Source organism: Gymnodraco acuticeps, unplaced genomic scaffold (assembly GCF_902827175.1).
Source record: "Gymnodraco acuticeps unplaced genomic scaffold, fGymAcu1.1, whole genome shotgun sequence".
Lineage (NCBI taxonomy): Eukaryota > Metazoa > Chordata > Actinopteri > Perciformes > Bathydraconidae > Gymnodraco > Gymnodraco acuticeps.
Window position 1 is genome coordinate 3,827,064 of NW_022989755.1, and position 25,623 is coordinate 3,852,686.

A 25,623-nucleotide genomic window follows, 5' to 3' on the forward strand; every position below is an offset into this window, starting at 1 on the left:
ATGAGCTGTCATGTGGGTATTAATGCTGCGCATTAACACAAGCGATTTTCACCCATTTATTAATTATATGTTTTACATTTGATAACACCAATGTGTTTAATACTGGCAACTTCTAATTGTGGGGAAAACGAAAACGTTCAGTAGAGACGTCCCATAGAACATTTTGCGAAACACAATAGCCAGCATGTGTAGTTCTGGGGGGGCGTTCGATTCCAGTTTTGGATAGTCTGGCGTGGTTTCGTTCCATTTCACACAGCTGTTTGACGCTCTGCATAACCTTACGGGACTGTAGTCCTAAACGATAGCTGGGGATTATGGGTAGTGTAGTGTCTTCGGCCATCCTAAACTCAGAAATGTTGACAATCGCAATGATGCTCGAAATGTCCCTTATGTCCTACGTCTGTTTCCGGTTATTTCTATTTTGAAAATCAGTTCCTGACGGACGCCAAAAAAGCCCGAGATTATGGAATTAAACCAATAAATAAAAGCAAGGATAATTGTGTGTTATTGGTGAGTAAATAACAGTGTGTTAATTTGAAAAGAATAACGAATTAGAAGGAAAAATATATTTTAAAATACAGATTTCAGTATTCTGAGGCTCTGAGCCCCATTTATTTTCCTCACAGACGGCAACAAAAGTCCGAAATTATACGATTTAAAATAAAAGCAATAATTGTGGCTTGATATTGAGTAACAACATGTTTTTATGAACCACACAGCTTCCGGTCTCCCACGACCCGACCGGAGAAAAAGACGTGCTGCAGGCAGTAGAAATACATTGCTTTTCAAATCGTGCTGTGCAACACGAAAAAAAGGGGCAAATCGTGTTGGTGAACACGAATCAATAGATTACAAATCGTGTTGATGAACACGAAATCCCGTGAGACTGGGTTGGGTCCACACACCTGCATCCCCTCAACACTCGAAAAGACTCACGCAGGCGACATTCATTCTTTCAAACATGTTTTTTATTTGATAATACTGAATATTTTGTCCTTCGCCTGGACTTACACAAAGCATCAAACACATGCACAGTCCTCTATTAACACAAGGTACCCATTTCTAATTTCTCTACACCTCTCCAAACACGGTTAATCTCTCTCTCTCACGTTACTCCAGCGCAAGAGGACCTTCTCACCTCGCCATTACAGCTAAAGACATCATAGATAAAAGACAGCGAAAACACACAAAAATCATGACAGGTATAATAATAACACTGAAAAAATACAAAGTAATGCAAATGGAAAGAGTTTACTTATAAATTATGCCTCTAATACTCCATAGATAGATTTTTTTGATAGCTTACGGTGTATAAAACAGCACTGTAAACTTGGATTGATAACTTGCTTTCTATGACAGCGGTAAAGCTTTCATTAATAACTGGAAAGAGCAGGAAAGCTAACAGTAAGCATGTTAATACCTTATTACTCATGAAATAAACCATCTGCGAGAATATATTGGCAAATCATGAAACTGCTGTTGGCATTTACAATCAACAGATAGTACAAAGACACTGAAATAACATCCAACAAAGCTCCTTTTGTTTCTCTTTCACACATTAAACCTGCAAAAATATCCCTTTTTATCCCAACCTCTCAGGCGCCACTTCTTTAGTTTTTCTTCAAATTGATCTGATGAGAAACATAGGAAGAATAAGTGAATATATATCACCAAAAGCACTCAAAATAGGAGATATCTGCAGGTGGATCTGTCGGTCGGGGCGAACTATGATAAATGTCACATCAGAGTGTTTAGGCTCTTGTACTTGAACCTCAAAAAAGTGCAAATCTAGTTCTAATGCAGTAAATAATAATCATCAAGTAACAATACAACTAGTATATGCATGGGTACTGTACAGCTACAAAATGGGGGTAACAATGAAGAGGAATGAAGATGTGAAATTTAGGATTTTTTTTATTTGACTGCTGGGCGGGAAGCAGGTTTTTTTCAATTTAGAGAGCCGATCTTTGTACAGCATAGACTGGTCCAGTGAGGCCTGTGAAGATTGCAGACTTAAAATCACCACAAAAAAAGATGTTTCACCTAATGAAACCAGAAAAGCCATGCTAGATGTTCTTTTAAAAGAAAACCGTGTTGTGGGTGTACCAGCAGAGAAGACGAGAGAGAAACTAATAGTGAGAGAGCGAGACAATCAGTTAAAAAAAAAAAATTGGAATTTGGCTTTGGAATAAAAATGGAGAATGAGGTAATAAAAGTAGAAACACGATGGGAAACAAATGATCGTCCGATTGGTGGAGAGCTGTTAAAGCGCTTTGCGGGGCAGGAAGTGCTCTGTCTCACCGAGAATTTATGTCCTCCTGACGCCAGCCTCAGGAGGAAGTTACATCATCACTTGACCAGTCTATGTCTCATGATGCCATTTTATTTGTTATTAAATAAGTGCTGTGTCTGAGAAGAACCTCCGAAACCTCTTCCGTTCAAAATGAGCAATGCCGAGGTCGCTTTCTCTGACTGGAATGCTAACGGACAACATATACAGAGAGAGGCTGAAGGTTGTTTTCAGACCGGCAGGTAATATTAGACACGTTAGCTTTGCCTTTTTTAATCAAAAATATGATGTTGTTATCTTGAATATCAATGGAATCGTTTACATTTATTTTCCAGACAGTGGGCAGTCAGGCCTGCCTCGTGACTAAGGGTCGTCGGCGTCCAGGAACTCCTTCTTGGGCGACGCAATGCCGCGGTACCAGGAGCAGGAGCCGTCCGCCCGCTTCACGCAGGCGTAGTGGTTGGCCTGGCGTCCGTGCACCTGCTTCTCGATCATCATGTCAGTCCACAGACACTCCTCAGGAGCCGAGATCTCGCAGGGCAGAGAAGGACAGCGCACAATCTGCAGAGACACACACAGGACATTCTCCGTAAACTGTGTGCAAAGTCTGTGGAGTCATGTTAAGTCAACTTCTGGTGCGGTTGTCATTTATATTTACAGTTAGGGTGGGGTATTATTTGAAACCACAATAACAGTATAGTATATGTAAAAAGTATACACTATATCATATTTCTTTAATTATGATAGCTGCTATTCATCACATCACAATGCTGTGAATTTCGCTTTGTATTTTTATCTACAATTATGTTAATATAGTTTTTTAACTCAAATTGTTATTTTAGTTTTATGTAACTCTTATTATAATTTGTAACTTTCTCTATTTTTTTTTCTTTTCTGCCATAGCCCTTAAATGGGTTTAAATCCAGTAGTTATCTCTCTGTATTATTTATTCAAAAGTGGCACAGTCTGCCATTGCCATGCTGCACCTTGCCTACCTAAGCCCTAGCATTTCACAGGACAACACTGCAGTAAGTAAAAAGTAGGTAGTATTTAGCTGAATAAATATCATCCTCACTATCTTGACTAGCGGGTGGGTCTCAGGGAGTTAAAGCATGCATACACAGCATTCCTCCACCGCCTTACCTTGCATTCACAGCCCATCTGGTAGCGCTGGGTCAGGCCCTTCTTCTGGGTGCTGCTCAAGGAGTCCCAGGGCATGATGTAATCACACAGGGTCACATGCATGCGCCCGTTGGTCTCGGACTTGCCTGCCAAAAGAGCAAGACTTTGATCAACCATCTCAATTACAAGAAAAGTCAGTCCTAACAAGACCCTACAAGCATCATATAAATGCTTTCATTTGACTTAAGGACAAACTAGTGTCAGGCAACAGCTTCCCAGGTAAAACCGATCCAATCTGTGCCTGCAGGCATCAACACAGAGAAGCCGGCGTTTCTGCTTCATGCACAAGTGGCGCCAGTCAAAACAAGAATACACTTCAACTTGAGTTTACAGATCTGCTGAGGCTGCGTTCTCCTCACTTCACCGCTATACGTCTGCAGAGCAACTCCCAACATGTTCTCTGTCTTTACAGCACTGACTCACGTTTCACTGGCACTCTTCTAACTGTGTTAACCCTTAAAACTGGAAAGAGGATGAATGGTTTTAAAAGACGCCAGTCTGCAGAAAGTTAACGCTGTCCCACTTCCCACTGCTCAAGTCCTGCAGTCTGAGAGAGAGAGAGAGAGAGAGAGAGAGAGAGAGAGAGAGAGAGAGAGAGAGAGAGAGAGAGAGAGAGAGAGAGAGAGAGAGAGAGAGAGAGAAAAAAAAAAAAAAAAAAAAACACTGGCTTCAGCAGTTCCTCCTCTTACAACTCTCTGTAATTAGGGCCCAGTGTTTGCGGGTCCATCTGTCTGCGATAGGGAAACCAGAGCACGCATGGCACGATGCTCTATTTGCTGTACTACGTCTCCTTCTACTGCTTTCTGTCACAATATCAGCCAGTTCCAGTGGATAAAACATTAAGGGAATAGTTTGACATTTTCAGAAAAATGCTCATAACTCTGGTGGTGGTTGGATAAGTCGATTGATATCAAACCAAGCAATGCACTGCTGTAGACACGGACAGCAGAAAAACATATTTAAGCCACCAGTTCATGTGTACTCTAGGTTTGAAATATGTTGACCACTTGACGTTACTGTCTGACAGCCCTTTTCCACGGGTCACTGCAGCCATTATCTGTACTCTCTTCGAAGCCAGTGCCAAAATCTATTTGTTTTTTGTTTGACTTTTGGTGAATCAAAAACCTACGCTACATCTAAGTCACACAATAAATAACTGACATTGATTTTTTTAGATGGGCCTTTAAGGTTACCGTACAAGGTTTTGCTGCCCCACAGTATCACTAGCACCTCATATAACCCCACTTCACACGATCTAAAACAATCCGTCTGGAAAAATGACATAAGTGGCTTGTACAATTTATCACACTGGAGTTTAAGGAGCCTTAAAGTTTAAGATTGCATCTGTGAAAGTAACTTTAAATAAAAGCTCATGGACACGATACATCCAGAGCACTAAAAAATGCTCCCTTCAGGTTGTACTGTTGTAGAGTGAAGTACTTTATTTTTATCTCATGGTCCTCATCCCCTCATGGATAAGATAAAAAGTAGTTAAATGTACATCTTTCAGGAACTCAAGCACGGCAGACAAGGTCACTCCCAGTCTCCACAGGGTTTAGTCAGCAGCTTATCATTACCCATAATTACATAAACAGTTACCCAGGTTGTCTGCTGTGAACACCTGGAGGTCTGAATCTGATTATCTGTCTGTCTTTTTATTCTTTCACTTTTCGTTTGAGGGTTGAAACCTAGCTAACAATAATAGCCCATAAGAAGTTATGAGAGCCTACACCAGGGGTGCCCAATACGTCGATCGCAAGGGTAGTGTGGGTAGATCGCATGGCATTGAAAAAAAAAGAAGGAAAAAAAAGAAAAGTTAGCCTATCATCCATCCTTACTATGGCATTTGCCACTTGATTGACGTACAGGTAAGCCAGTCTGAGTTGTATTGTGCCATACGGGTTCATGCAGTTATGAGGGGGCCTCACCTCCTCATCTGAAGCGCAAATGCGGCGCACTATTATGCGCTTATTGGTGCAATTAGTGTAAGCGCGCCACAGTTTATCCGCCGTTTAGTCCACTAGCACCCCCCCGCTCACGACACAGATTGGGCAGGTAGATCATTTGGGCTTGGTCATTTTAAAAGTAGCTCCCAAGCTGAAAAAGTGTGGGCACCCCTGGCCTACACTAACACATTTAAAAGTGTTATTTTGAATTTGACCTATTTTTGACCTTTATGCCTTCTTGCTGGGAGTTTCTGGAGCCGGAGAAATCTACAGCAAGGAGATGTTAGCTTAGCTTAGCATAAAGACTATAATTGGGAAACAGCTAGTCCGGCTTCATCTAAAAGGTGACAAAAAACTACCAATAAATAACCTTAAATAGATCACTCATTAACGTGTCATATGTTTGTTTTGTCTGTATAAAAACTCATTTCTGTTTGTGTGTGGATTAAAGACATCTCACCAGTGGTACCCACCTGAGATCAGGTACTCCTTCTTGCCGGCGACATCCAGGGTGACGCCACAGACAGCAGACATAGGAGCAGTGAAGATGGCATCGATGTCCTGGGTAGGACCCTTGAACATCTGCAACAACAAAAAAACAGCGAGCGGGTCAAAGGTCAGAGTGAAGGAGGCAACATCTGTTCGATACTCGGATCAGTGTCTTCTTACCTTGATCTGTTTGACCTCATACTGGATCCTCTTGATTGGGTTCCCATAGATATCATTCCCGGTATCCACCTCGCTCTCTCCCACCACCTTCGCTCGAATCACTGTTGAAGAAACAGAGGAACGCAGCGTCAGATTACAAGTCGTAACATGGTACCAATAAAACAGGAAGGAAGCAGAACGCTGCTGTAATCAACCAGATATGAGAACAAGACGTTCTTTGGATCAATTCTTTGTTTGGTTTATAAAGACTCATATCATCAAAAACTTTTCTTTTTCACAATTTCCGAATTCTAAGATGAGGTCTTGATTTGTCTTCTAACCCAGAGATAAATAGTTTATAAGTATATATATATATATATATATATATATATATAAAAAAACAGAAGATCAACACATTCTCACTTGGGAGAAACTGACAGCAGAGATTCCTGCTTCAAAACATGACCAGGAAACTGTCCAAGGAGCTGAATTAAGGAACAGGAGTTCAACTTGAAAGCTGATAGGCAGAGAGAGAAAGTGGGCCAGAGGCATGTTTCTCACCGTGTTTAATGGCCTCAGCGACTACATCAAGCTTCAACTATGCCTAGAGCATTTATTCAGAATGGAACATATGAGCAATAGAGAACCCAGAGTTGACTGCTGTTGCTCTGAGACCCTTGTGTTCAGTTTACGACTTGGAGCAGACACAAATATGGGGGGTTCATGGCTCCCAGAGTTAATAACATCTCTCACTGTTCTCCTCATTTCTTCCTCTTCCTCCTCCTCCTCCTCATAGTCAGTGTTATCATGAAGGTAGGTCTGGGAGAAGGGCCTCGCCTCACACCTCTAATCACCTGTTCAACAAATTCTGCCTTTTTGGTCCTCGATTTAAAAACCCACACTTCCCTTCCCTTCCATTTATCCATCCATCCATTCCCTTTCCCAGTCCTACCCCTATCTTCACACACATCCATCCCCTCCCTACATCCCTTCACCCCCCTCCATCACTGTTTACCTGCTTCCACCCTCTCTCCCTGTCTCCTCCTAATCTCTTTTAGCTGGTGCATATTTTATGTCTGATTCTAGGTATCATCTGGGGCTCCAATTAGGATCGGACAGAAACACAGATGAGACAGAACCCCCCCACTGCGTCTCCTGGGCTTCAGTTTGTCTTCCAGACCAGCCTGACAGACGACATCCACAGATGAAGCCATATTTTCCCAAACACTTTTTCACATCTGAGTCCATGTCAACATAGTATTTAAATCAGATGAAGGAATTTAATTTATTATAGGAAAAGCTGAGCAACAATAACCAGCATGAGGGAAACACTGTGTTAATAAATAACTGTTTTGTATCGGAGTGTCAACAGATTTAATCAGTGGTTTGGAGACAACAACTCCCATGATCCTAAGCTACTTCACAATGGCACCAAACCCCTTATTTTGTTTTTGTTTTGGTTAAAAGAATCCTGGCAAAACATTACATATTGTTTGTTCGATATCATCACATAATTACATTGTTGATACAAGACTACAAACAAGGACAAGGAGGAGACAACATATTTGTTGAGACTGTGATTAAGTGATCTGGGATCAGATACAATGAAGTTGGCTTTAAGCATTGATAACTGGCTTTAAAACGTCTTTCATTAGTGCGTCAGAGGCACCGATCCCAGTTCCTCACGAACAAACCTCTGCTATTGAGCTCCACACACACACACACACACACACACACACCCTGGAGACTTATCCTAACCTTAACCAACACATGCCTAACCCTAAACCTAACCAAACCTTCACCCTAAAATTAATGATTCCCCTCATGGGGACCTCCATTTTGTCCCATGAGGGAGGGCGGGTCCCCACACATCAGAGTGTAAAGATTTAGGTCCCCACAAGTATAGTAATGCTAGGCCACACACACACACACACACACACACACCACACACACACACACACACACACACCCTGGAGACTTATCCTAACCTTAACCAACACATGCCTAACCCTAAACCTAACCAAATCTTCACCCTAAAATTAATGATTCCCCTCATGGGGACCTCCATTTTGTCCCCATGAGGGAGGCGGGTCCCCACACATGAGAGTGTAAAGATTTAGGTCCCCACAAGTATAGTAATGCTAGGCCACACACACACACACACACACACACACACACACACACACACACACACACACACACACACACACACACACACACACACACACACACACACAACACAACACACACACACACCACACACACACACCACACACACACCCCACACACACACACACACACACACACACACACACACACACACACACACACACACCACACACACACACACCACACACACCTGGCTGGCACTCTCTCCTGCCATTCCTCTCAGTTTTTTCCGCTCTCATTTCCTGACCTCATTCTGAGCCACAAACTAATGAGCAAAGAATCAGCAGCAGGACACAATACTGAGGGGTAATTACCCGCTGTTCACCATGGATTGCTATTATGGGAGTTTATCTGTCTACCTTTGTGTTGCAGACGTGTTTACTTTTGAGTTGTAGCCCCTGCAATAAAGCCAGAGCGGATCATCCTGTGCAGTCTAAACAGCGTGTGGCGGAGGCGGCAGACTACACAGCGTGAAGCTAAAACAGCACGAGTACCGGGAAGCCTGCAGGAGACCCAGCCCCACCACAGATTGATCCTAAAGTCATCCGATCACCAGCAGTCAATCACCAGCTAAAGGACCCCCTCCATAAACTACCAAGTGACCCACATTTCCCCCACTCCCCCAACCAGGGCAATGTTTAATGACTTATACATGCGTTTCAGTCGCACTACGCAATGTTTTCCATGCATACCTCGTATAAAAGCCCCACATCCTAAGTGCCCCCCCATTCAATCCCACCGCTGATGTGGTTTGTCCAGCTCCAGACGGACGTGGGCCTTCTGTTAAACCTGTCATTTAACCAGAGACAAACTGCCCATAAACGCAGTTCAACCGTCCTCATGACCTCCGAACACATCTGGGTGAAGACCTGTGCAGCAAAGACAACAACTCTAGATTCCTTTTGAGCATTTCATTATCAAAGTAGAGATGCTATTAGTCGACTAAACAGATTAGTAGACACACAAATAATCTGCAAATATTTTGAATATCCATTCATTGTTAAAATGGTCAAAAAAAGTTCTCTTAGGTTTGGGACTGCCAATATATGAGACATCATATGACATCACCTTGGAATTTGAGAAGCTGGGATGGATGTTTTCCACTAATGTCACTATTGTTTGCACCAGTTTAACCTAGAAAATAACTGGCAGATAAATAAATAATGTATCAAGGTGATATGAGAGTCAGATTAGCAAGAAATAATTATCGACTTTTTTGTTATTGTTCTTGCTTCCTTCCTTCTAGTGCAGGGGGGTCAAACTCAAATACACAGTGGGCCAAAATTAAAAAATGGGCACTAGTCGAGGGCCGGACTGCTTCAATGTTTATTGCAGAACTTATTGAAATGAACTTATTGCACATATTAAACCTGGAACTAACAAAGCTTCAATGATTGCCTATAAAAACAACATTAAACATTAAATAATCAGTTGTATTCATTTCTTATGGCTCTATCTGCAGCTTTTCTGAGTCATTTCTTATAATTACATTTTTCCACCGGCCAACAACAGCTTCAAACAAACTATTTCTCTCAAAGAGAAAACCAAACATGCTCTGTTGTCGTGAGAAAAAAAGTGCAGAAGGAAACATCCATTAAACTCAGTGTGCTGCTCTGTGATGCTAGTTCAGATACTTGGCATCTCATCTTGGGTGCAGGTTCATCAATGTTTGGGCTCATGCTCTGAGCGGAGGAGACCCTCAGGATGGAGTGAAGGTGTGCGTGCAATATACCGGCGGGCCAGATCTAATAGGAATTAGAAATTATCCTGCGGGCCGAAATGAAATCCACCACGGGCCTGATTTGGCCCCCGGGCCTTGAGTTTGACACATTTATGGATTTATTTAGAGCAACATTAACTTTGATTTGTAGTTGTGTTCAGGTAACATTATGAATTGAAGTCCAATACTCTTTTAGCTTTGTTTTTGGTCTCTACAAACTCCTGTGGGACATATCTTTCTCTTAAGCTGCTAAATGCTCCAATATGTTCACCAGCTAGTCGCTAACTGTGTCTGTCTACTGTTTAGTGCTGATCATGTGGTGTGCAGTGTTTGTTTCATTTTCACTGACATCAGCTGCCTGCTGCTACTGGAGACAATGCTAATTGAGAGCTGAATAACTGAATTAAAATGTGGGCAAGAAAACCAAAACAATGAGCTGAAATGTCAATTTTTGCAGCCTTAATTTTCCATTTCTATAAATGAGTCAGTGTGTTGTTGCATGTCCACAGTCAGTTGATTCTGCTCTTCCACAACGCCCAGCGTCTGGACATTGCAGGGCTGGGCTGCTGGGGAAGTTCCCCTTTGTGGGCAACAGATTTAAATGAAAAGAGGATGTTTGTCTCTGCAGTTAGTGAGTGTGTGTGATTGTGTGGTAGGTGCATGACAGTTTTAATGGCTTGGTTTTGAGCTACCGCATCATTTAGCATGAAAAACAGAAGGTGACACACACTCATGCTGCCAGCCCCTGCATGTACAGTATGTGTGTGAACTCGAAACAAGTGGGATCCAATTTCACCAAAACAAACACCAAATTGTCAGACCACATAACTGGTGACAAAGTCACCGCCTACAGATTCTGGGCAACCAGACAACCAACTCTATTATGATTCTTTGCAAGCCTGCAAAAAAACATTTCTGCTTCTAAGATCCCCCAAAACCAGTGTCAACCTCAAATCCACCCTGGAACCATCGCTGGACAATGACATTTACCCATGTGCCTTTAAAAGTACATCATCCCTGCTGACAAAACTGACTCATACCACCTTTAAAAACAACATGAGCAACTAGACACAAATACACCTCTCTTAGACTTCCAGTTCCAGCGACTGAGTCACACCTGAAAAAAGAGATGTCAGATTGCAATAAGAAATGACTGGGATACACATCCTATTCACAAACACACACCCGTGCATGTGTGTGAATAAGGATTCTAGAGAAGGAATAAAAGATGGAACCAAAGTAGTGTGGTTTAGGAGTTTCTCATTCTCAAAGATACCATACATATTTTCACTTGGACTGTGACTTTTATTGCGTTTCCTTCTAAAACACACCCTAAACTGACAGCCAGATGTCATTTGTAGCCAGAGTATGTGTGTGTGAGTGAGCGTCCACAATGCATAGTGCTGGGGCCCAGTAGTTGTGTGGTACGAGTGTGTGTCCCTGCATTACACACCGGAGCAAAAGTTGGGAAAACCCCAGCAGCATTCTTGTAATTCCTCCCAGCACCACCCCTCACAGGAAGAACCAGGGCAGGAATGGAATGTGGTGAAAGCTTGCGGTGTGACTTATTTCTTGTGTTTAGACGTAAACCCCTCCACCCTTAAAAACATTTCTCTTCACATTCTCCATCCCTTGTCCTCCTCTCTGCGTTTCCCATCCTCTTCTCTTTATTTCCTCTCTTGTGCCACGTTGCCCTGCAAAAGCCAGGCGACGCTGCTCTGTCCCACTGCAGCTGAGGGGTGAAGCCACCCTCCGCTGCAGACCTGAGACATTATGTACAGTGATGGGCCCAGCCTGTGTTGCACTGACGTACACAAACATAGTGCTCTTCGTCTCTTCCACCCCGCGATACAACAGTAAGGTCCTCTTATTGTTGGATTTAGAGCAATGAATTGAGATATTACATTAAAATCAGAAGACATATTACCATAAAGGTAATTATAATTCTTACAGGTGATTTTAAACTCATTATAGTGATGTTTTAATTAATTTGAAATTATTTATTTTTTAAAAGTGCATGTCCTAATGGGTTTTGGTCCTTATCATACCTCGATGAAACCTCAACAATATGCATTTTTTATTAGCTACTGTGTTTCCCAAATGGCTACTTTTGAAATTGAAAATGTGTAGTGTTACCATAAAAGTCATTATAATACTTGCAGGTCATTTTAAACTCCTTGTTGTGATGTTTTAATCAATTTTTGGGGACTTAAAAAAAAAAATGTTGCATGTATGTTTGTTGGCCCCTAATGCATCCATGACACCTAAACAACATACTCGTTCTCTTTCTGTGTTTCCCAAATGGCTACTTTTGTATTGTAAAGGTGTATTGTTGTCAACATGACCACCAGACAAAACATGACAATGGGATCTGCGTGTGTGCAGTCTGGCAGTGGCCTTGAAGAGGACCCTCCACCTTCAGGCTTTCCAGAGGTTTCCATCAGCTTCACTGAGCCCGTTCAGCGGGAACCGGAGCCGGACTGAGCGGCTGCAGGCAGCTCCCGGTATCTGCGCAGGAGCCTGGTGCAACATGGGTAAACAACAACAAACAGACCACAACAGTCCCTGGTGCTGTACTCACCTACGTCGGCGTTGCAGAACGCCTGTTGCGGATGGACCGGGGCACAGCTGCACGCTTCCGCGAGCTCCTCCGCCCGCCAAAGCAACAGCAGCGCGAGCGTGCAAAGGATGCCGTTAACGTTAAACGGCATTTTCATAAACGGTGATGCGACGTTTCTTCAGCCTCTCCGGTGCTGCGCAGATGCGTTGCAGTGTAGCTCCAGCGGCAGCCCCCCCCCCTCCGCTGTGTGTTGTTTACCGACAGAAACCTGCTAAACAGCCCCGGGCGGTGTGCGTGCTCAGCTCCGATGTGACGGTGAGGTTTCGCTATGTGCTCCGGTGTGACGGGATGGGTATTGGCTGGTGTCTGCACTGCAGCTGTCTGTCTTTCAGGGAGTGTTTTCTTTTCTAGGGTCAAGGCGGTTTTATAAAGCGCCCGGCTCCTCCCCGCAGCAGTACCGGCCGAACCGGCAGGGGGCGCTGTGTCGTTCAGCTGGAACAACTGGAGCTGCTGCTTTAAAAAAACTAATATTTAATTTATCTCAAAATATACTTCAGTTTCCATATGTGACTGGCCGTATTCCCAATATTTTAGTAATAATATATGTTTAACTCAGAAAATGTAATAAACAATGTTTGCATATAAACAATTGATAGAAAAGTGTGGCACAAATCTGTCACTGCAGTCAGATGAGTTTCCCATACAGTAATAGTCCGAATAGTCGATTAATCGTTTCATTAATCGATAGATTAATCGATTATAAAATTAGTCGTTTGTTGCAGCCATATTGTAGTTATCCCATGTATAAATAAAACGTGTTATTCAGCAACCCTTGCAATTTGGGATTTTATTTTTGGTTGGAAGACCTCGGTGAGCTGGTCATTTAAAAAGTAGCTCACCAGCCAAAAAAGTGTGGGCACCCCTGATCTAGAAGGTTTATTCACAATTTTTCGGTACTTGATGCTAATGTTTTCTTCTACTCTAGAATGTTTTAATTCTACACTTCTAATATTGTGTGTTTTCTACACAAAGAAAAATGTTCCCCTTAAACTTCTTACATTTGTAAATAATCAGAACAGAATGCGATTATATATAATAATATAGCTACATCAACAGGTTTGTGTAGTCACAGATTACATGTAATCATGATATATTTAGATTCCAAAAGTAAGTAACTATAATCAGCCTAGATTATATTGGAAAACATGTAAAGTAGATATCTACATTGTGAAAGATTACTATATTTCATCATTAAAATGGGGCAATTAAAAAAAACTATTTCATGACATCAATTTAAAAAAATACTGTTTTATGTAATCCTGAAGTTTTCAGATTAGGTTAAAAGATTTGTAATCAAATTAATTTAGATACCTATTGCAAGAAGTGTAATTTAATTTATAATGAGTATCAACATACCTCACTTAATCCTGACACCATATTGTCAGGGTTTTGTTGAGCCGAAATAAAAACACACAGGACGCTGTATTTCAAATTAGTGTGGTTTTATTACATTTTGTTCTGAGGATCGTGGCACAAAGCATCATGATCTGACTGGTAAACCATTTCCGAAAAATCCTGCTAACAGGTCACACCTCTACCTCCATTCTGTCAGAAGATGGCAGTGTGCTCCCCTTTTATCACACAACCTATTTTCACAGTCTTAATCCATGCATAGAAGTATTTCTGTGGTTTCCTAGTACAGCACAATTTGTTTTAAAGACAATAAATCCAGCAGTATTGTTGCTCCTGCCGCTTTGAAGAAGGCACAGATTGTAAGAAACGTTGAGCCACAAGACGCAAACAACTACAGATGAGACATGAAGGACAAACTAACAGTTCTAATGTGACTGAGAGGAAATCATTTGGTTTCTCAACAGGAGTAAACAATGCCCCTAGCATCTGTCTATTGTAAGAAATAATTTGAACAAAAAATAAAGAAACTGTTTAAAAAGTGGCATGGTTGTTCATAAACATCCCACCAATAAGCACCAATGTGATGATTTATGGAAATTAGCATTTCCTTTTTACTAATAATTGGAAAATGAATTCATAAACACATGTGTAATCATTCATTTGTAGCGAGTAGATGATGCTAATCTAAGCCTCAGAGGCCTTTGTTGAAGTATACATGTTTAACAGCTTGTCCGTATTGAGACACAATGGAGTCTCTCAGCTCGGGCTCCAGCTTCGATACGGCCATAGAGCTGAGAGAGACAGATAGACGGAGATTTTAGGAAAGCAGGGTCCAAAGGAGAAAGAAAAAGAAGAGAAACATGATGTTCGATTAAACAAGCTGATGCTGGTTCATGATTACAATGTGTTTAAAGGACATACTTTATATTTGTTGTCTTGTTTTTATTTACTGCTGCTGTTACATAGATGGATGGATGGATAAGTATTACTTATCTGCAATTAAGTTTTCTACAACCCTTCATTATATTTCCTAATTTAGATTTGCCCACCAAATTCTTTCACCCCAATATCTCATTTTCCAAATATGCACTTCTTGTGTCAGTACATATTTAGAAAAGGCGTCAGTGGTCAAGTTGCAATGTGGGTATTGTAGGACCAAGTTTTGACAAGGAAGGATTAGTGGAATATAAAAAAGGAATTTATCTCTGGTGCTGCTTCATCAATTTCCACATCTTTCAAAAACAGTTTATGTGAGTCTGAGGAGCTCATTTAAGGAGCTCAGTCCTCAATCAACACCGTCTTTAAGCTACATATCAGTCAGCAGGTGAGAGGAAATGTTTTTTTTACCATCTTTGAGGGAACAGCGAGCAGGCGGCAGGCACCATAAAGACCAAACTGTAGATGAAAGAGGGAAAAAAATGTAGTATTTCCAACGACGAAAAAACAATAACAATAGATTATTATCCATGTTGTGGAAATGCATCAAACTTCTGTGACGCTGAACCCCTCTCTACTTACAACGCTCCCACCAACATCACTTGAATTGGTCCGTGGAGATACGTGATTCTCTGTGAAAAGACAGACAGAGGTTTGATCAAACCTTCAATAATAATGTAGAGACTAGGCCACAAATATACTCTTTGCTACAGTAATTCCTAGATTATTTTTCTAATATGTGATGTCAATAATCACTATGTAAAGCAGCTTGTCTTGGATTACTGAATATTAATGTACTGTACTGTTTTTATGCGTTTTTTCACTAAAATAACAAATGACAGACCGACAAAAATGAGGACTGATGCCCACTTTAGCCGTATGAAGGTTAGGGTTAGGTCAATATAGTCAAAGTCAAATATATGTATTACTGTGTATCCAAATATATATAAATAAAAAGGTCTAACCTGCATGAACTTATATTTTTCCATCCTTTGCATGATGATGGGGAGGATGACTGAGAGCAAAGAAGAAGAAAGGGTTAACTTGAAGAACTAAATACAATATTTATAGCATTTTAAGAGGAGACGTCTTTGCGTACTCATTCCTGGTGCCGCCATGGTGATCCGGGAGACGACCACCTGGGTGATGCCTTTTACTGCGGCTTTCTGCAGGGACATGAAACAAGATTCAAAGACACTTCACAAGGAGTTTATTTATAGAAAATAAAGAACAAAAAAGCTTTCCGTTATTATTCATTAAGTGTCTTAAAGTGCGTCCAGAGTGCTGACCTTAGAGTGACCCAGTTTGTTGCCATTTTCATCTGTGACAGCAATGCCATTCAGAACTTCCCTGAAAGCAAAGCAGAGACAAAAGAGAGATGACGTAAAACTCAATCAGTCATCTATGCTAGTTGTAGACAATCTGCTAAGTGGCCAATATGTTGTCTTCGCTTCAGGGTGAACCTTAAGTGTTTAAAACCAAGCTAAAAGACTCATTTTAAACAGGAAATACAACATTAAAGCAAAAGGAGCATTAGCAAAATCTTCACAAGGCCAATTATTGGAAGAGTGCTGCAGAAAGTACACACAACAACATTTCATAAAGACGCTTTCAGTCAGCGGGAAACTGTAAACCTCTGTGACATTTCAAGGTGATCTATTCAAGGTTAATGTATTGTTATTCTACACAGGGTCGCACAACAAAATGCAAGTTGTAGTCTAGTAATGGAGAAGCCGACAACCAAAACAAGTCTATATTGACATCTAACCTTGTTTTACTATTTCTACATTATTATTATAATTTGGCCTCCACAAACATGATTACGGTCTTAATACATTTGAAAACAAAAACCTACTCTGCATGGAACAAGATGATCTTTAAGGTTCTAGCACAGAGAATGTGACAAAACTTCTCACAGTTTCTGATCCAAGAAAAGTACTTGTTTTTTTTTTAAGCACATCTCACCAATAAAATGTGCACAGAACAGTACAACAATACCTCTTGAGTCTGCATGTATTTTTAAGGAGTTGAGGCAGTAACACAGCAGGACTTACTGTTGCCTCATCATAGGAACGTTAACACAGTTGGCTGAAGCCACCGCGACAAAAGGAACCCAGCGAGCCACGAGGGGGGGGGCTTTCTGCAAAGTGAAGAGGAAAAGGTGTTTTAAGATCATTCAGCTTTTTACTTTACCTCACATAGCACTGAAACACAGTCAGAGAGGTAGGGAACAGAAAGTAAAGACTATCAATAATAATAATAGCTTGGATTTATAGAGCGCCTTTCAAGAAACACAAGGACGCTTGACAATAGGAAGAGGGGATAAGGAAAACAGTCACACAACAGGGATGAGAAAATAAGAGAGAGAAAAAACAAAGAGTTTTCAAAGATGTATTAACAGAAAAAAAAGTAAGCTTTTCCCAGAGTTTTCAAACTCATCAAATTCAGCTGTGCCACGGTGATGACTCAACAACTTTGGAAATCATAAAGCAAAATGTGTCCCCATTAATGCACATGAAGAGAGTTCCCTTTGTGGGAACACCTTTATTTTGCCAATGAAGGACATCTCAAATAATATTAGCACATTGTTACAGTGCATTTCCCAACAAAGACATTACAAATGTACATAAAGCGTCAATATTCTGAGTAAATTCTGTAATGCATTGTTTGCAAAGCGCATTTCTCCTGTTGCTAACATGAGGCAGGAAAAATGTCGGACTGATTCCTCGTTAAAGTAATACAGATAATATTTGTGATACATGAAGTTCAGAGAAGAATTTCTAGATAAACATAAAGTTAACCTTGATCAGGAACATAGTGTTGTATGAATAAACGTTCTTTGTGTGATTGTACCTTTGTGTAGAGATTGAGTCCGACTGCGGTTGCTAACGCGGTACTGGTTGCTGTGAAGTAGGCTACTCCAATCTGCCTGAGAGAGACGATAAAAGTATTTTACACATACGGAAAAGGACATTGCTGGCTTCATCTGTCTTTTAAAAGTGATGTCAATGTAGTTTTATGGTAATAAAACTACATTGACATTCCATGGTGTGTTATTCCTAAACTCTACAAATACAGCCAGATGACTTTTTAGTGCTGAACGATAATCATTTTAAATCAAGATTTTGTATTGAATGATTGTTTTATTTAGTAAGATGCTGTGTAAAAAAGGGAGACGATGACCTGCTCGCTGTTCATCCCTTAATTATTTCCTTGGTGGCCAACAATAGATGCATTTATTGTCTCATTGTGCTGCTGTTGCCTTTACGTGAATGTGACAGTATCAAATTCAGACAGGAAATGATACTTAGTCCAACAAAGTAAGATTAATGATGTGGATTTAAAATAAAAGTATCTTGGGAAATTATTCAGACTTGAGACTTACATGTTACATTGCCTTGCATGACAGCAGGGTTATGGTTTAAAACATATAAAAGTTTACAATTCATTCTTACTTGGGAGTGATGGGGGAGGCAGCGTTACGGTTGGTGTAGTTGACCAGAGCGTTGAAGGACTGATTCACCCACTGCCAGAACACCACAGCAGGAACTGTCCTGGAAAACAGACTGTTATGAAACCTCAAAATCTTCCCTCTGTGAAAATATTGCAATGCAGTGAAATGCAGCTCGCCCTGTTACCTGTAGAACTGCAGCATGAGGCCGGTGATGGCCATACCTCCAGGGACCTGGAAGGACATGCGGCCGATGAGGTTCATGCGGTCTCCGGTGTCGGGGTGGAAGGCCGAGTCGTACAGCTTCTTGGCGTAGTGGAGCTGCTCCTCTGTGGTCCCGGGGGGGACAGATCCCGCCCTACAGAGCAGCACATACACACATAATCAACCAAACAACACATTTTCATACCATGAACTGCATGCAGAGAATATCATTTTTCATGTTGAAACTCGCAGATGACAGTTAACATGCAGGGAATGAGGAAAATCCATCTAAAAGTTGGTGTTGACATATTGTGTGTTATGTTACACTTGGTTTAAAATGATTTCATTTAATATAAAAATCTGTATAGGAGTTAAAGATGTTTTGGAACTAAAGGCCTGCCCTAAATAGTTTACCCAAGTAGCTTTGGATACTGTAAATCGAATATGCATACATTACGACACATATTTTAATGTTTCAAATGATTGCAAAGCCAGACACAAATGATACTTTAGGTTGTTTATTTGATCAAACTGCTGAATTACAATGCAATAAGTGGCTGTTGATCATCATACTGTGAACAATTACTGTCTCTGTGTGACATGACTTTTAAAAAATGTGTGCAATAGTACTTTTAAATATCTATCCCAATATTATAATTGTTTTACTTTTACCAGATGTATCTGACTTTATTGTTATTCTAATAGATAGTGGTGTAAGTACTACTCCCTAAACACTTTATATGTATTACTCTATTTATTTATATATTGTAATGTTGTTGTTTTTCTTTTGCCATCTGGTGCACAAACATTTCCTTTGGAATAATAAGGTTTTATCTTATCTCCCAGATAACATTTGGTCTGAGTGTTTATCTTCTTACCTGCAGCTATCCACTAAAGCTTTGGCCTCATCCAGGCGTGAATTAGGTAAGGTCACCGTTCTCCAGTCTGTGATGTTGAAGAAGTGATTCAATCGACCCATAAACGTGGACTGGTCCCATCGCGGTGCGTCAATGTCGAATGAGCTCGAAGCCATTGTGGGGGTTAAAAAGCAGGCCTGACTTAATGCATGAAAAAGTTCAAATCTTTGAAAGACCCTCGTTTACTCTGCAGGACGTTACTCAGCAGTCGAAACCTGCAGAAAAAGAGGACAGTCATGATAAATAAAATATGCTGATCTATAGTACTGGCAGTAACTATAGTAGAACATACACTGATACATAGGTAATGACTGAATTACATGCATTTCTCTTGTCCGTTTAAAACGGGTTCATGTTTGTTTTCAAACCAGACAGACCTGGTTTGAGCTGATGTAACACTAACAGATGTCTTTGCTCAGTGGGTCAGTGAGGACAGGCTAGTTTACCTTTAAACTCACATACCAACAAGGTTTACCAAGACTGCAGGTCAATAATCAATTAGTTGATCAGAAGAAGCCAAATATTTGCTGGTTACAGTCTTTCAAATGAGGGGAGCTTTTCTTCATCTTATGATAGTTAATGAAGTATCAAAAAACTAAATCACTTTTAAAGAAAAGGGAATTAGAACCCACTGTTTTGTTCTTTTTTACATTCGTAGACTTAACTATTCGTTGAGAAACAGAACAATTGATCAAACTGTAAGGATATTTATTACATGCAGGCCTAAGGTACCCATGTTGGCCTTAAACCTCAGCAACCTTGTGAAAATGGTGTTTGAGATACTGTATGTATCATACTGAAGTGTATTTTTCTTGCTCTCCCCTCCTAAAATGTTGGATTGCCAGCAGGTGCCCTTGGGTTTAAACTCAACCCCGAACAAACACCAACTCTTGTTTCTCCCTAAAAAATTCTCCAGGGCCAAACTTCCTCTACAAATGATTGACCACCTCCTGGTAAATGTTTCCACAGGTTCTCGTATTTGGTTTTTGCAGTGGCAGCATTACACTTTTAATACACAACCAGAGGAACCAGAATCTGCTGACTTCAGCTCGAACGATCCCACTGTGCATCTTCACCATTAGATACGAAATTAATAAACATAGGTATTCAGTGAAATCTCACAATGGAAACCAGCCTTGTGTGGTTTAGCAGTGTTCTTTGGAGGCTCAGTCTGGCTCAAACTGGATTGTTTCGGCAGCCGTTTGTTGTATGTAGGCTAAAGGCATGCAGAACCTTGCAGGCAACATTGAACATGAGACACATGTCAACGTGTCCATACATACCACCATAAAGAACATATGAAGCCTACAACTACATGTTATTTTTATCCGTTCACTAAATGTGAAATGTCCCAGAGCCGAAAACCAGCCTTAGGTATAACTGAATGTGTCTTTTGGAAGTTGCATTGAACAGTGTTGTATTCATTTGTGACATGTTCTGAAGCAAACTAATTTAGCAAAACACAGGAAGATGAATCGATCATGATAATTAGGTAAGTTGCATACCCGCATGTAGGGGAAGGTATGGTTAAGAAATAAATAGGGCTCGGTGCATGCGGCATGTCATGTCATGTAAAATTGACCTGAATCTTGAGAAACTTGATCTACATGCCGTAGCGTAGCAAGGAGCACCTGAACGCATCTGGATAACTAACACAACGATGACAGCTGTTTCAGGATTGTGTGTGCATAAAATATGTGTAATTAATCACTGAGTTCCACTCAAATAAGACATAAGCTCGACGTATACAGATTGCTTAGTGTAGTGTGAAGTCTACCAACCAAAGCAGTTAAAACGAAAGATTAAAAACATGTCAGTCCGAGCTCAAAGTGATGCAACTCATAACTCGAGATACCAGCTGACTTCTGCAGCTAGGCAGATACAGATAAACTAACAAGACACGTGCATCGACACACAGGCCGTATTCTTGCGAGACAAGAACATGGACAACCTACCTTTGGAAGATTTCTCCTCACCCTCAACAGCCCTACAGAGCAACCTGTCAGGTAATCAAATGTGCTCGTGTGGCATAGTAAAAACACGTGGCATGCCCTCGTCCAATCACGGGCTGGGGCAGCTCCCGAGTTTACGGCCAACCAAACTGTTATGCTAATTAGCTAGGTAGCTTATTAGCTCTTTGGCAGTATAGTTACTTAATCGTCTCAGATAGAAATGAGACACATTTTACACAGCAACTTATTTGAACGTCTGTTGAAAAGGGCCGTCCACATAATTAAACATGTGCATTGTGCATTAATTATTGCTGTACATTTGAAACATTCAGCTGTTAGCAAGCAGCTAACCAAAACTCCGCATCCATATTTGGGGGTTGTGCCTGAGTTCTGCGTGACTTTGCGTCTGACGTCATTCCCCCCTAGTAACCCTCGGCGGCGTCTCCAAGAGAGAAGGCAACAAGATGGTGAGTTCAATTTATCGTTGTAATTAGCTATTAACTCTATACATCAAGCAAAACTATTTAACATATTTCAATTTAGTACCACTTAATGTAATACATTGGAGATGTAAGAGCTGCTGCTGTCTGCAATCTGCGGAGAAAAACATTAAACTGCAAAGCTGCCTTGTTGCTTCGTTCAGTCATCAGGGGAGATTAGCTTAGCACGTTAGCTACGCTTAGCTCATGTTTGCGTGCCGTTAACCAACCTTTCACTATAACAACAAGCACGCAAAGCCCAAAAAATAATCAAGTCGATGTGTATAGCTACTCTCACCAAGGACCAGTAGTTGTCGTTATGTGTGGGTACCGTTAGATGTTTACTCATCTTCTAAAGCCACAGTGGGGATATAAATGCACTTGCACGGCCTGTAAATGGGGAATCCGGCGGATGGAGGGAAGAGATGCGGATCTTCGAGGTTTAAAAAATGAAAACTACGCATTAACGTAAATGTACCTCCAGAAGGAAAACAGTGTCACTTAATTTTACAATATACACATTCAAGAGAAGAACTCATTAGACAAAAGTTCAACATTGATCGCAATAGATAGAGTTTTTATAGCAATATTTTCTGTTGTGACATGTTTGATTTGTTAGAATCACAATTACATATTGATTCATATTTGAAGATGACACAACTGAATTCTACAGAACACTGCATTTAAAAACATGCATGTAAACAAGTGCCATAAGTGTTAATGTTTTCAGAAACAAGTCAAACGCAAAGTGTTATTAGAATAGACCCTATTTTTTTTAATATTCCATATATGTGTTTGTCCCTATGGGTAAACATTTCTGTTCAAATTGTATGATCCATTTTCTAAAGAGCCTTTTCATTGCTTCATCGCAGGGATTGCTGTCTATCCTGCGTAAGCTAAAGAGCACACCAGACCAGGAGGTGAGGATACTTCTTCTGGGCCTGGACAACGGCGGGAAGACCACCCTGCTCAAACAGCTGGCATCTGAGGACATCAGCCACATCACCCCCACACAGGTATAGACATAAAAGACATAGAATCAAAGGGATGCGTGCACCACGTGTTATTGGAGCAAACAGACCTAAAACAACATGGATGGATTATGTTGTATATCTGTCTAACCTTAAGCTTTATGTTTCGTCTTGTCTCCAGGGATTTAACATTAAAAGCGTCCAGTCTCAGGGTTTTAAACTGAATGTTTGGGACATTGGGGGCCAGAGGAAGATCAGGCCGTATTGGAGAAACTACTTTGAAAATACAGATGTGCTGGTGAGTGAAGCATGATGCACCAAACACATTAAATTAGCTTTGTCTACATCGTGATTTTGATCCGTTCGTCCGTGTCACAGTTTATCGCACTGAGGACCTGCTGTATGTGCTAACAAGGAAAACTTCCATTTTGTTTCAGATTTACGTAATTGACAGCGCTGACAGAAAGAGATTTGAGGAGACAGGTCAGGTGTGTGTTCTGGAAGATTGCATATTTGTTACCAAAGTCTCAAAACGGCAACTTATTGTTTCATTATCCTGAACCCCTAGATTCCCTTTTTTATGGGACATAATATGTTTATGTGTACCTGACAGATGTTTGTGTGTGTTGCAGGAGCTGGCTGAGTTGTTGGATGAAGAGAAGTTGAGTGGCGTTCCAGTGCTGATCTTTGCAAACAAGCAGGACCTGCTGACAGCCGCCCCGGCCTCGGAGATCGCTGAGGGACTGAATCTGCACACCATCCGGGATCGCATGTGGCAGATCCAGTCCTGCTCGGCCCTCACTGGGGAGGGCATTCAGGTGAGGAGACAAGCTGCACATTCCTGTACCGAATATTTAAAGCTTTAAAACAAAAAAAAGGTTGATAGTTTTGTTATCTGTTCTTTGTGTTTAAAGCTACTGTTTCTGCACAGTTTCAGATAGAGATAAGGCTACACCAATACTATTACAACATTTGCAGAATTAGATTCAAGATTACCTCCAGAGCGTTGTAAATTCAAAGGTCAAGGAAGCACACACTGACAAGCTACAGTCGTAAAAAAAGTTGTATTCATTTAATCCTATTAATTATTTTATTGAAATCGGGGATTTTGTACAAGGACGTTTTAAAATCTTTTTATGGCGATTATGTCGTAAAAAGAGATGACAGACATTTAAAGTGTCATTCCCTAATCATCAATAGAAAGCTTATTTTCGTATTCCTCTTCTCTCTTTTTTATTTATTTATGATTTGTTAGTATTACTGATTTTATAAACTTGTGGGATCCACCGTGGAAGTATGAAGTAAAAACAAAACAGCTCTAGAGCTAAGTGTTACTTGTTTGCATCATTTTGATGTGCCTTTTTTAAAAATTGTTTCTTAAATTCACTTTCAGGAGGGCATGAATTGGGTGTGCAAGAGCGTCAACTCCAAGAAAAAATAGCTTTGCTTCTAGTCTACAGCAGCTACACATACACTGACACACACTGCACCCTCCTGAGCCTTAGTACGATGGATATACCTGTGAATGTAAACACACTACTAATCCAACATGGACCTGGAGATTTAAATCCCCCTGCATTCCCAGATTTCTGATGTTTACTTATCTCAGAACATCTTCCTACGCTACAAAGAGGAGGGGCGTTTTGACTTTAAAGGGAACACATGCCAGGAAATTGACCTCCTCCACCCAGACTACCTGCGTCACCATCCGCCGCCTGTCCCAAACATTCCCATTAAACTGCCGTCTTTCATTGGAATTCCAGCCTGTCCTTTAAACTCTTTCACACACTGTCCTGGAAACCAGTCTCCTCCTCCTCCTCTTCCTCCTCCTCCTCCTCCTCCTCCTCCTCCTCCTCCTCCTCCTCCTCCTCCTCCTCCTCCTCCTCCTCCTCCTCCTCCTCCTCCTCCTCCTCCTCCTCCTCCTCCTCCTCCTCCTCCTCCATCTCCATCTTGTTCTTACAGGTTGAAATCTTTTTTTCTTTTGTATCATTCCAAGATGGCTGTACGCTTTTTTTCCTGCTACGGCTCTGTTTGAAGTGAGGTATATTTTTGTAATTGTTTTATTTATGGTGAAGTAGAGTGCTTGCAAACAACAACTCTGTGTGTGGTTTTAAAGAATGTCGGAGAAACGATTCCAGCTCTCCCCTATAAAGAATTATATTCTACATGTTAATATGTACAAAATATAATAAAAGTTGAGTTTAGAGGAACAACGCTTTTGGATCAAGTGTAAATATCTTGGCCCTGTGGTCACGTGTTACGTTATACACATGTTATAGAGTATATGTTGTAGTCTATAATATTTGCATATCTAATATGTGCAGATTTTTAACAGAGGTATAAGTACTGTACGTCCCAATTCATTGCTTTGTGCTTATAGGGTTTGTGAGGGAATTCACTTTTTGGCATTTCCTTTTGATATTCTTGAATGTAACCTGTCCAGAATTGAAGGTACTGTATGTGAATAAAAAGGATAAGAAATATTGAGTCGTTGAGTTTTCATTTATTGAATGACTTGTCACACCGACATACTTTAGTGACTCAGAGGCTGGAGAGGTCACACAGCAGCAGCAGGTGGAGTCAGCTGTTCATGACAGCATGGAGCCTCTGTGGGAGACAGCAGACGAGCACACACAGTATTCAGGGCATTGGATTACAGAGAGCATTGAATCCATTATTTAAATCATGTCAACGATATAGCATTATATTCTAAATGATTATCAATATTACTTGTGTATATATTGATCAAGTATTACGTGAAAGGAAAGACAGAATTCATTTTTAA

General features: G+C 40.9%; 3 protein-coding genes across 3 annotated transcripts; 1 reads left to right on the forward strand and 2 right to left on the reverse strand.

The window, feature by feature from the left end:
* Positions 1–950: 950 nt before the first annotated feature.
* timp2a (TIMP metallopeptidase inhibitor 2a) lies at positions 951–12,931 on the reverse strand. Its single transcript, XM_034213410.1, has 6 exons — positions 12,537–12,931; positions 6,088–6,188; positions 5,892–6,000; positions 3,434–3,558; positions 2,613–2,851; positions 951–1,631 (listed from the first exon to the last, which is right to left on the reverse strand). Exons 1-5 carry the CDS (start codon positions 12,670–12,672, stop codon positions 2,654–2,656), a joined length of 669 nt encoding a protein of 222 aa, XP_034069301.1. The 5' UTR covers positions 12,673–12,931; the 3' UTR covers positions 951–1,631; positions 2,613–2,653.
* Positions 12,932–14,000: 1,069 nt separating this feature from the next.
* sfxn2 (sideroflexin 2) lies at positions 14,001–21,547 on the reverse strand. Its single transcript, XM_034213422.1, has 12 exons — positions 21,392–21,547; positions 19,398–19,651; positions 18,503–18,673; positions 18,320–18,418; positions 17,718–17,793; positions 16,919–17,004; positions 16,154–16,214; positions 15,964–16,030; positions 15,830–15,879; positions 15,447–15,496; positions 15,276–15,323; positions 14,001–14,719 (listed from the first exon to the last, which is right to left on the reverse strand). Exons 2-12 carry the CDS (start codon positions 19,550–19,552, stop codon positions 14,620–14,622), a joined length of 963 nt encoding a protein of 320 aa, XP_034069313.1. The 5' UTR covers positions 19,553–19,651; positions 21,392–21,547; the 3' UTR covers positions 14,001–14,619.
* On the forward strand, positions 21,364–25,321 carry arl3b (ADP ribosylation factor like GTPase 3b). Its single transcript, XM_034213433.1, has 7 exons — positions 21,364–21,442; positions 21,815–21,855; positions 22,740–22,883; positions 23,020–23,136; positions 23,276–23,326; positions 23,471–23,656; positions 24,232–25,321. Exons 1-7 carry the CDS (start codon positions 21,379–21,381, stop codon positions 24,277–24,279), a joined length of 651 nt encoding a protein of 216 aa, XP_034069324.1. The 5' UTR covers positions 21,364–21,378; the 3' UTR covers positions 24,280–25,321.
* Positions 25,322–25,623: the final 302 nt, after the last annotated feature.

Bases quoted from the DNA above. Each gene is read 5' to 3' on its own strand.
- arl3b (XM_034213433.1), top strand. From the start codon at position 21,379: ATGGACAACCTACCTTTGGAAGATTTCTCCTCACCCTCAACAGCCCTA. The intron at 21,443-21,814 runs GTAATCAAATGT...ATTCCCCCCTAG, and splicing joins CCTACAGAGCAACCTGTCAG to TAACCCTCGGCGGCGTCTCC. The intron at 23,657-24,231 runs GTGAGGAGACAA...ATTCACTTTCAG, and splicing joins TCACTGGGGAGGGCATTCAG to GAGGGCATGAATTGGGTGTG.
- timp2a (XM_034213410.1), bottom strand. From the start codon at position 12,672: ATGAAAATGCCGTTTAACGTTAACGGCATCCTTTGCACGCTCGCGCTG. The intron at 3,559-5,891 runs GTGGGTACCACT...CTCTTTTGGCAG, and splicing joins GAAGGAGTACCTGATCTCAG to GCAAGTCCGAGACCAACGGG. The intron at 2,852-3,433 runs GTAAGGCGGTGG...GTGTCTCTGCAG, and splicing joins AGATGGGCTGTGAATGCAAG to ATTGTGCGCTGTCCTTCTCT.
- sfxn2 (XM_034213422.1), bottom strand. From the start codon at position 19,552: ATGGCTTCGAGCTCATTCGACATTGACGCACCGCGATGGGACCAGTCC. The intron at 17,005-17,717 runs GTACAATCACAC...TTCACTTTGCAG, and splicing joins GACTCAATCTCTACACAAAG to AAAGCCCCCCCCCTCGTGGC. The intron at 15,324-15,446 runs GTAAGTAGAGAG...TTTCATCTACAG, and splicing joins GTGATGTTGGTGGGAGCGTT to TTTGGTCTTTATGGTGCCTG.